Source organism: Liolophura sinensis, chromosome 8 (genome assembly GCF_032854445.1).
Source record: "Liolophura sinensis isolate JHLJ2023 chromosome 8, CUHK_Ljap_v2, whole genome shotgun sequence".
NCBI lineage: Eukaryota > Metazoa > Mollusca > Polyplacophora > Chitonida > Chitonidae > Liolophura > Liolophura sinensis.
In genome coordinates, this window is record NC_088302.1 from 47,645,620 (window position 1) to 47,656,707 (window position 11,088).

An 11,088-nucleotide genomic window follows, 5' to 3' on the forward strand; every position below is an offset into this window, starting at 1 on the left:
CCACGTCTAGAAGTACCAACCTTCTGTACAGTTGTGGCTCTCAGGTTTGTAATCACATATTCTTCCCCTGGGGTGAGGAACTTCTGCCAGTGTAGCTGATCTGCTCTCTACAAACACAGGAGCTACTATATCTCAACACCACCATGATCGCCCCGACCCAAATATACAAGCTATTCTGGTGCTTTCATTGTAATGTTTAACAATACACAAGTGTGAATTTGTTCATTTCTTTCACTGTTATTTGATGCCATACTCAAAACTTTTCCACTTTATATATGATGGTGGTCAGCTTACAGGGCCCAGGAAATGCGAATGCTTGGGGTAAACCACCCACTTTTGACACGTTACTAACAAACTTTCCCATGTATGACGCACAGATATGCAAACCACACTGGTCCCACTGGAAGATAACTGATCTTCATCAAACATTAGATTAATAAAGCTTGCAACCAAATTTTAGTAAATCCAATGGTTAAGGCAATATTTTGTTAAAAGCACAATACCAATCAGAACTGCTGAACACAGACAGACACACTAACAGACAATAAAATCTAATCTGTCATGGAGGTCCACTTAAGATAGCATGTAATCTTACATGACTAAACTCGGTCAAGTAGTTCAGGGTCTACACGTAGCCTGCAGAACAGCAGTACAGTCCATCACAAGTTTATAAAAGTGGTCAAACAGAGTGAAAGTTGGTGTCTCTATGAGCCACATGTCCAGTGAAATCTGAGAATTATTTCAAACATATCTCAACATTCAAACCTTGAAAAGTATGCTGACTTCTTTCCCTTCCTCATCTGTGAGTTTCACCAGGAACATGTGATCAGACTTCATCCTACAGGTTAATGTACAATCAAAGATCAGTTTCTCTATATTAGAATCATTTATTATATCAGATATTCAGCATCTGATTGGAGCACATATGCTTACTGAGCGTCTGATTGATTGATTTATTTATCTGATTAGTAATGTTTAATGCTGTGCTCAAAACTGTTCACGGATATATATGAAGGCAATGAGGCTTCATGCCTGGAGAAAACCACCAGTCTCTGGCAAGTTACTTGTGAACTCTTCAACGTGTGGCATGTATGCCATATTGGTAGAAAGGAATACAAGTAGTTCCCAGAAAGCTTCATGTGAGTTCACACAAGAAAGCAACATTGAACAAATATTTGGTTTTCTCCCAACAATGTGACACATGAATGTGATCAAAGTTTTTAAAAACTGGCTCTGAGGACTCAATGATTGATTGACTGATTGATTGATTGACTCCTATTTAAGACCGTACACAATAATTTTTCACTTTTATGAATAATGTGCTCAGGAAACCAAAGTGCCCAGGGTACACCACAAACTGTGGGCAAGTTACCCATGCACTTTTCAACATGTGACGAACAGACCTGTGCGCTATACATGTGGAAGACAAACGTTCTTACTGTAACCATGGTCCCCGTTAACAGTGAGGGTAGGGGAATTTACAAATTCCCTGTCCAAAGCCTTGATTGGCTGGCCCTAAAGATAATGACAGTCACGTACCTGAAGACTTCACTGAGGGTCGCCAGCTTCCCACAAACATTGAGTCGTCCTGGATGAAGCTCTGTCCTGAAAAAAAGACATCAGGTCATCAGAATATATGCACTATAATGAACACTTTATTTAATAGTGCCGCTCATTAAAAATGAAAATTTGAAAACTCATCACTTGGAAATCAAAAGTTCAAATTTTACTGTTTACTAAGCAGCTCTTGAAATTTAACTCAGAATCTATGCATCAACATTTGTATACCAGCCGTCAACCAATAAGAATGTCCCAGGTCAATAATCGCAAGGCCAATTCCCAAACCGACGTTTAACACAAAGTACCACAGAACTAAGAAAGTATATAAGGTATGAAAACAGGACTGAGTCATGCAAAGGGAAGCAGTCAGCAGTTTTCAATGATGCAGGAAAGACACAAGGTACATGTTTGTTCTAGGCGAATGAGTGAAATCAGTATTCAAACCATGCCAGCATGTAAGTTGTCCGTAATAAAATAATAAAGTAGTAAAATAATTACATGTACTCATGCCCTGCAGCAAGGCTCATTATTTTTTGTTGATATCCAACTTCCCTTTCCCAGTTCATTACTATGACATCACATTAAAGACAGCACAATGTTACACAAGAAACATTATTACATTAAGGCCCTTCTACTTATCTTATAAATATATCTGTGTTGTTTAGTGTGACCCAAGCAACACTCCAAAAAATTTTTATTCACCAAAAAATTCAGATAAATTTTTTCCTCCTCACATTGTTAGTTTCTATAAAATTCCTATCTTTTGCATGTGACAAAATGAAACACAAAAACATTACACTACTAATCTACCTGACAGGGTTACACCCAACAAAGAATTGTGTATTTAAAGTATTTGTATTTAAATTTACTTTTTAAACAAATGATTGTCTGATTTTGATTTCACATGCAACTGTAGGGCTAAATAAAATATGACTTTTTAACAATACTTACATGTATGAACAAGCATTCAACCTAAAATATGGCACAAACCCTTCCCCACCAAAGTTACCTGTACTTTAAAGTGATCTCTGCATCCCGAACACAGATGGCATTGCATGATAAGGTTGCCTTGGACACTGTGCTTTTGCTGGAGGATGACAGTCTGATGACTCCATTCACTTCAATGTAGCTTTCTGACTCTGCCACAACAGGTGGAAAAATTAAGGTAATTAATATTTACACGTACTAACAAAGAACCACAGTTTTGATGTGTTGGAAGAAACTGGCTTACCGCAGTCATATATGAGGAATATGATAGAGTGCAGTGATAACCCTTATCAATTAAATAAAATCAATAAACCAATAACACCTTAAAGTGCATAATATTCACAGAACAAAAGGCTGAAAACAGTAAAACAGATTACAAAACTTACCCAATGAAAGTTTACATACACCTGTCAAAATTAAGTTACACCAGCTGGTTGATTGGAATATGTACATATGAAGAGAGTCATGTCTTGAAAAGAACCTATGAGCTCAGCATATAGATCATAATGGGGAGATACATTTACCACTGTGAGAAGTCCCTTACAATAATGAGTTATGGCAACATTTCACAATCAGTAACCAATTTTGTTAAATATGGTGTGTAAATGTGGATTTGTTAGCAACCATGCACGACCTTGGGCAATGTAGTTCCAGCCAGTCAGAAACACCTTCTGGTCCACAGTTTGGAAAACATCATATTCTCCCTGTGAACAGAAATCATTACAATAAAATGCTAGGGAAAGTTGTTATTTAGTTTCCCAGTTTTGATTGGTATTTATTTATTTTGTTAAAAATGAGAAAGTGTGAATTTCTTCCAGAATAACACAAAAATGAAAAACAAGAATGTATTCCATGTACTTGTTTCAATGTGACCTCATAAATTGAGGACTTACAGCTTGTTATGTGCCACTTTACAACATCAAAACCCATGAAGAGAGTGAGAGAAAAAACGCAATACAAAGATAAAAAGCCTACACTACAGATTTCTGGCCAAAATATGTTCCAAAAGACCCCAATGGACATCATATCTAGCCATCTGCAGTTTAAATCCAGTTAATCCACTCTTTTCCTCTTTTTATCCCACTATCAAGAACCTAATAGATACTAGGCTACCCAGTACCAATCCTAGTAGTCTGCAGGCAGTTCAAGTCCAGCCTATTCCATATCATACATATACATTTTTTTCTTTTTTGCATACAACATTTAGCAGTTTGAGGTTCAAATCCAGTTCACTTCGAAATACAACCAGAAAATTTTTTTCTCCACAATTTTTAATTTTCAGCATGACCTACCACCATATTGTCACCAGCAGAATGCATTCGCATGGCTTTTCCTTGCGAAGCGGTTTACTAGCATGTGATTGAGCAGATATGCAGACAGACCACAATGGGGCAAATGAAGCATGCAAAACTCATCTTTGAAACTAGAGTGAAAATGCACTGATTACCGAATTTGTCATGTGACCAAAAATTTTGTGAATTTAAATAGTTTAAGTATGCTACCCGAGATGGTTTGATGTTTTGATCACAAATCTGGTCTTTTTTTCTTTTCTGTGATGCATAGTACGTTGCAAATTGCGAATAATGTCAAAAAAAGTAGAATTTCTCCGACGTGTGGAGGTCACGTCACAGAAAACAGAAAACTACACTTGTAAAGGTGAAAATGGCTGAGCTAATAGCTATGGCTATATATGTTTATGTACTGCATGTGTGTCAAATATTGTTGAGGTGTCTCATGAAATGTACGACTTGCAGTGCTTGAAAAATTCTCCAAAGGCTGATTTACTCTATTTGGCACTTTTGGAGTCCATATGCTTATGATGCACTTACAATGCATTCATATCTAGGATGAATGAATGAATATTGTAAGTATGCTACAAGACGTAATTTGGCGTTCTCATCATGAATCTGGCCTTATTTCTTTTCTGCAATGTATAGTTTTGTCACAAATTGCAATTAAATAGCGAAAAAAACGCAATATCCATCATATTTGGAGGTCACATGGCAGAAAACCTTTACAGCTATTAAGCTGAAAATCACTGACTGCAAATCGCTGTCTATGTGTGCCTAAATTCAATGAGCTGTGTTAATAAATACTACACTTATAGGGTGTAACAACTATACCAAAATGGCCAAATAAAACAATTAGCACATTCGCAAGTACAAGTTATATGCATGCAGTATATCTACCTCCACACTGATGGCTAGAATAGAAGCTTTCACATGAGCTGTGCATAACATCCAACTCCCTCAAGTGTGTTTATTTCACTACAAACACTTCAGTGTGAATTTTCCCTATATATGTCTTATGTCCTCTTTGAGAACTCTCTGTTCTCCATTGCACATTTTAACAGAATCCGGCACAAATCTCGTTAATTCCTACCATCCTTTGTTCCACATTTTTTTCCTTTCCATTATCATGAACTTTATAGACATTAGGCTACCAGAAAAAAAACTAGTTTCACAGACCTGCGCAATGCTATTAGATAACAGATTTAATTCGTATTTCTATCATTTCAGTGAGAATGCTTTCATGGTATATATCGTGCATAAGCTGGTTATATAACAGCAATCTAGAGGAGCTACACGTAGCCATATTCAATGTGCAACCATGCATGACCTTCAGTGAACAGAGAATACTGCCTGTTTCATCTTGAAGAAACATTTCTCCCGGGAGATATCTGTTGCTCTGATGTTTTAGCCATGGTGTCAAGACGCCAGTCAAAATGTAACTCTTGGGCTCTAAAAAACTTAAAGCCTTTCTTAAAGACACTACACTTTTATCTTCCCTGGGGGCCACCTTGAGGAAGTTGACACCAAAGCTGACACTTTGCTTCAAAAGCTGTGAGACAGTAATCGTTTCAGCTTTCAAGATGCCTGCTCTGTCAAAACCTCCACTGGTTGCAACAAGTCTGTCACAAAGCTCTGCTTTTATATCACTGCACATCATGAATGAAACCTCTCCTCAGTGGTGTCCAATCATGCTTAGTTCTCGTCTGCAAACAGAATAAAATTAAAATTAGTCATGATTCTGGTGAAGATAGTTGCCAGTTACTACTCTTCTTCTCTCTCACAATTTTGGTAAAAGTTAATTCAACAACATTAAATATTACCTCCATATTTTATATTTTTTAACATTCATTCCACTGGGAGCCAGACACTTTCAAAAGGAATAATCCTTGTGTAGCCTACAGTGTACAACACAATAAAATATATAAACAAATAAATAAACATTTGTTTAATATTCGACTGGTGTGTATGTATGTGACAGCAGCCAGCATTATGGTGGGAGGAATTTGGGTAGCGCCCAGGGGGAAACATTGGTATTCATACATGATGATTAACTGACAGACTTTCATTTACTTCTACCGGTACCCTCATACATTGTCATATGGACCTAGTTTCATAAAATTAAAACTGTTAATTTGCAAAAAGTGAATTCTAATTTTTAACGAATTATTGTAAAAGAAGTTTAACACAAGCATATTATTGTTGTCAACTGTCAAAGGAATCAACTAAAAAGTTTTGTTGCAACAGACGTGCTCTGCCATCCAATGCCCGGGCATACCGGAGGACATGAAGGAGTCCACAATGGTGTAAATCCCAGATAGTTTGACTCATTTTATCACAAAGCTGACTCTTGAAGAATAAAATTTTTGTTGTGAAATGCATTCATGTGATGCTCATGGAGGAATGTTTTATAATACTGGAGTTCAGATATATACAGTAACAACTGTAAGTGTTTGCAAACAGAGCCAAACACCTATGGCACGCCAGTGGTGTTACAGACAAGTAGCTTGCCACACAGACAATTCCACACAAGGTAAATTAAATGTTACATCACAAAACACATTCTTTCTGGTAACCAAGTATGTGCAGCTTAGTCAAATATTTAAAAAATGGCAGTTATCCTGTGAGACACCTACTGTGATTACATGTTGAAAGTATAACACAAACTGTTGAAGATTTAACCGGTTAAATTTATTTAAATTGAAAGAAAAAGCCACAAACTATTAGAGTATTCTTTAAATAAAACACAGTCCTCCAAACTACAGTTTTCACAGTTGGATACACCACTGACAAGGATGTAATGCCACTGAGCAACGTAACAGCACGGACAATTCTCCTACTCAACCCTTGTCAATATGAAGGTCAACATGTCACTCCTTCATGTAACTAGATTTCTACAAGTGTGATATCAGAGTTTACTTCACTGCGTCATGATAATATCCCTTTACACTCCTGAAACTGCCAACACTGGGGTATTAAATAAGGATTTGAAGGCAAAAAGCACCATTATGAATTAAGGATCGTAAAGAGTGGCGTCTACAACATCCCAAAGTACTTTATCTACCAGGACATGCCATGACATCTGTTTGCATGGGTTGGTTCTGGAATAAAGCACCCAATTTTTTCCTCTGTGTACCAGGTTATGTCAGCGTGAAGGGGTCAAAAGAAACGATTTATGCCTGCTTTATGTATGCACTGCACTTGTATGTCACAGTTCTTGACAGTGACTATACATCCTGGGAATGCCACACCGTTGTATTCTACTACACACCAATCTCCCACTTGAAATAAAGTCTTGCATATGAATTTGGGGAAATGACCACAGGTTTGTCAGGAGGATTTTCCAATGGCATTCTACTAGGCACACTGTCGTTGATTCCATCGGTTGTTCTTCACAAACGTCAAGGACTTCCTGGTGTTTCTCACTTTCCTGCTCATCATGGCGAGGGCCTTATTTCAAGACACCTACCAACCTCAATCCAAAGCACGGGCAATCCAGGACACCTTCAGATTTGCTACAACCCACAGCTAACATCTCTTTCTTGCATGGAAGACTTTTGCAAGCTAAGTACTTGGTGAACTTGCATCGTGCCTTTAACTGGAATAAGTTTGCCCACTGCTGCTAGCTTTTCCTATTTTTCTATTGCGGCTTCACTTCCAACAAAAAACAATTTTAATACTGCTGTTGGAAGCCTTGAGTTCCTGGTAAAGTGCGTGTCCACTTGTGAAAGCACCACCATGACGTGTAAAACTATCTACTGTTTGTTTGAGTGACCTTTCAACTCCATCTGGAGCTCGATTCCCATGATTTGCCTCATAGAAGTTCCAAGACACTTTCTTGAAACTGTTTTCGAACGGCTCTATAGACAGCAGATAAATATTAGCTTTCTGACGATGGAATGTTGAGCGGCTGAATCCACTCCATTATTGTATCCAAGTGTGACCGAACTGCAACTGGGTCATGCAGAGTTGAATCCGTGATTGTGCTGCATGGTACAATATCTTGTGATGCTGAGAGGTACATCACCCTTGTATGTAGACATGCATGCTGATGTAAGCCTCCAAAATGCATTGACTGAATTTCTGTCACATTTCGACTTTGCTGAAATCAACATGGAGGAAGTACTCATTTGCTTAAAGGTTATGGCATACATTTTGACAGATATGAAATTGTTGTCCTATGTACACGTAACTTTTCGAAGCATTAATTTCAGACTGAAATTTCTGAACAAGGTGATCCTCTTGGGTTTCTAGGACAGCCTTAATGGTGACAACAGGTACTCCCAACTCCTCTGGGTTCTCCCTGTTTCTTCTGTCATTGCCACTGTGTCGTCGTTGCCACTGTCATTGTTACCACTGTGTCGTCGTGACCTCTTTGTTGCCTGGTGGCTGAATCAGGCGGTATAGGTCATACGCGCAAATTTTCAAATCTGTGCTGCATACTACAGTTTTAACAATGGTACTCAAATTCTTTGTGTCAATAATGTTCAAGCTGCACAGTTGTGAACAACAAATTACATGTTTTCATGTGATATGGATAAACATGTATCTCTGTCCTGCTCAAAACAGGGCTGACCAGAACACCTCCCCACTCTGTAGAAGAATGAGTAAGACAGCTGCATAGAACTCTCGAACACAAACTTCAGGTGCAGGTTTCCCAAGCTATTAAGCAAGGGTGGTCCCTGTTTCTTTTCTTTCTTTAACATCCTGGTGTTTTCTTTCCAGCAGTAATTAGTCTTGGAGGAAGCATCACTGCCTACTAATCCCATTCATTTCTTGACTCCCCTGGTTTCTGGTCATAGAAAACCCAACTGTTTGCGGCCACCGACAAACATTTGTATTTTCTTATAATTTTACCTGTGAAGAGCCTGGTTATCACCTGCTTTTCTCTCCGACTTTTTGTGGCTTTGTAACAGTCTCGAAGCTGCTGTATTATAGCATGATGGAAGGTCAGGGTACTCCAGATTTTTTCACAAGGTCTGTAGATATGGCGGAGAAGCTAGTTTTTGTCCTGGGGGTATCCACAGAAGATAGGCTCGAATGGCTTTTTATTGTGCTGAATCTCTTCCTCAATTTATTTAACCGACGCCTTTGGTTTTCGCCTATCTTCCTTAGCATCTCTTTGTCTCTGTAGAGTTTGGATCTATTTTTCACCCCAGTCCCTCTACACTTTTGCCTCTGTGTGAAATGATGAAAATATTTTACATATTTTTTCAAACCTAAAATTGCATTATTTGTGGGTGTGTGTATGTGTGTGTGTGTGTGTGTGTGCAGGGGTATTAAGAGCATTTTTTCATACTTGTAATATATTTTGTACACTGTCTCAGAAACTTCTAACGAGTGTAGTCAGTGTGAGTTCAAGTCCAGCTTCCTAGCTGGTCCCATAACGAAAGGTATGCCAACAACCTGCGGATGGTGGTATGTCTTCCCTTGGCTAGGTCTGGTTTCTCCCATCACAATGCTGACTGCTATTGTAAAGCATCAATCAAATAAGGAATACGCATATTTTAAACAAATCTAGGCTTGTATACACATCTTTGATGTGTGCTTGGGGAAAATGTATCACTTTATCAAGTCTGTGGGCTTCAACCATATTTCTATACTACAAAACTATAATTTTATATCACCTTTGTAAGTGCACATTAGCTCCATCCGGGTCGGGGGCTGCCTTAAATTGACCACCTTCTTACAATTTCAGCTCTATTGTGTTGAAGTCGCCCGATTTGCCTCTGTACCCTCTGCTCCCTTGGTGCTTTGTTAAAAGGGCAATCCTTTGTCTCTTTCCCAGTTATCTGTCAGTTTTGTACTTCTGCTTTTTCTTAAGGAAATACAGTTCCCTTCACTGCAGATCTGCATCTCGCTTTTGGAAGTATACACGCTGTTTCTCTGCATTAATGATTCATGCCATAAGTCAACCTATATGCTCAAAAAAACAACAAAATAAGTTAAATTTTAATCCATATTGTCCTTGGTGTTACATTTTCTAAAAAATCTATGATTGCTCCCTTCCATAATGTCTTCATCACTAAGTTCATAACCAATAACACTGTTCACCATTAATCCAGTTTAACAGCGTTTAACTTTCAAAAACTTAAACGCTTATGGTTGATAGATCAGTACAACATTACTGACCTGTAGAAAACACACGAAACCAGCTCAGCATTTACGTAGGGTGAACTGTTGAGTTCTGTACTGTTGCCCATCATGTTTCCATCAAAAGTGCATGAAATATCAGACTGTCCACTAGCGGCCAAACTTTGATAATTTAGGGAGGGTTCATTATTCTGCTCAAATTACGACAAAAATAACACCACTGATATAGAAACCAGAGACCAGGGTTTTAGTTTATGTTTAATTGCAGAATTAATAAATGAATTTGGCTATTTTGTACATAATGTCCTCTAGTACTATCACTATAAACTATAATATTGTCATTTTTTAACAAAAAAATGTGTGGATATAATAAATCGTGAAAATATCCAACCAACACTCCGACAAAGTATTCTATGCTCATTCAATGCACATCATGAAATTTTAACCAAAATAATTTATCGTTCTTTTCAGTTATTATCTCAGTATTATGAGGTATATGTATAGGCCTACAGCCTCAAAACAGGGCTGAAAATTTTACAAACTACACATTCTTTATATTCATAAAGTGCCTGTGACCGGTATATTGCAATTACAATAAAATGACTCTTCATCAAGAGTAAGACCGCTTGAGTGGCCTAATGGTTAGAGCGTCCGCCTAGAAGTCGAGAGACGCTGGGATCAAACCCATGTCAGGTCATACCAAAGACTTTAAAAATGGTACTTGCTGCTGCATTGCGTGATGTCCAGCAGTGCGAGGTTTGATTGGTTGGCTCGCTGTCAGGGTGGGTGTCATGTCTGGTGTCATGCATGGACTTGGCCTGCCACAAGGAGACACAACCTATTTACACCCACCTAATGACTCCTCTCCGTCATATGACTGAAAAATTGCTAAGTACATCGTTAAACCCCAAGCATAATACATACATCCACGGTGATGCTAAGTCTCGGTGCCTGTTTCGACCGAATGTCGTTATCTGGAAATGCTGCAGTACTCATCAGTATTTTTCACGTAAGCAATTTCATTCTATTCCACTTCACAAAACGTAAATCACAACTGTCTCTCTGTATTGGCAATATTGACAATAACCACCACGAAAATCTTACAGGGAGAAATGTCACATCATCTATGAATAGCGGTTTTCTATTTGGCGCTTTCGAT

The 11,088-nt window shown here is 38.2% G+C and overlaps 1 protein-coding gene across 1 annotated transcript in view; it reads right to left on the reverse strand.

Moving 5' to 3' along the window:
* Positions 1–11,088, reverse strand: part of LOC135473083 (CST complex subunit CTC1-like) — a 34,493-nt gene extending 23,405 nt beyond the window's left edge. The window contains exons 1-8 of the mRNA XM_064752893.1: positions 11,034–11,088; positions 9,464–9,752; positions 5,167–5,542; positions 3,182–3,251; positions 2,570–2,699; positions 1,540–1,605; positions 766–838; positions 21–107 (exon numbers count right to left, since the gene is read on the reverse strand). Of these exons, the coding sequence (XP_064608963.1) occupies positions 21–107; positions 766–838; positions 1,540–1,605; positions 2,570–2,699; positions 3,182–3,251; positions 5,167–5,496 (756 nt within the window). The 5' untranslated portion in view covers positions 5,497–5,542; positions 9,464–9,752; positions 11,034–11,088. The remainder of the gene's footprint in view (positions 1–20; positions 108–765; positions 839–1,539; positions 1,606–2,569; positions 2,700–3,181; positions 3,252–5,166; positions 5,543–9,463; positions 9,753–11,033) is intronic.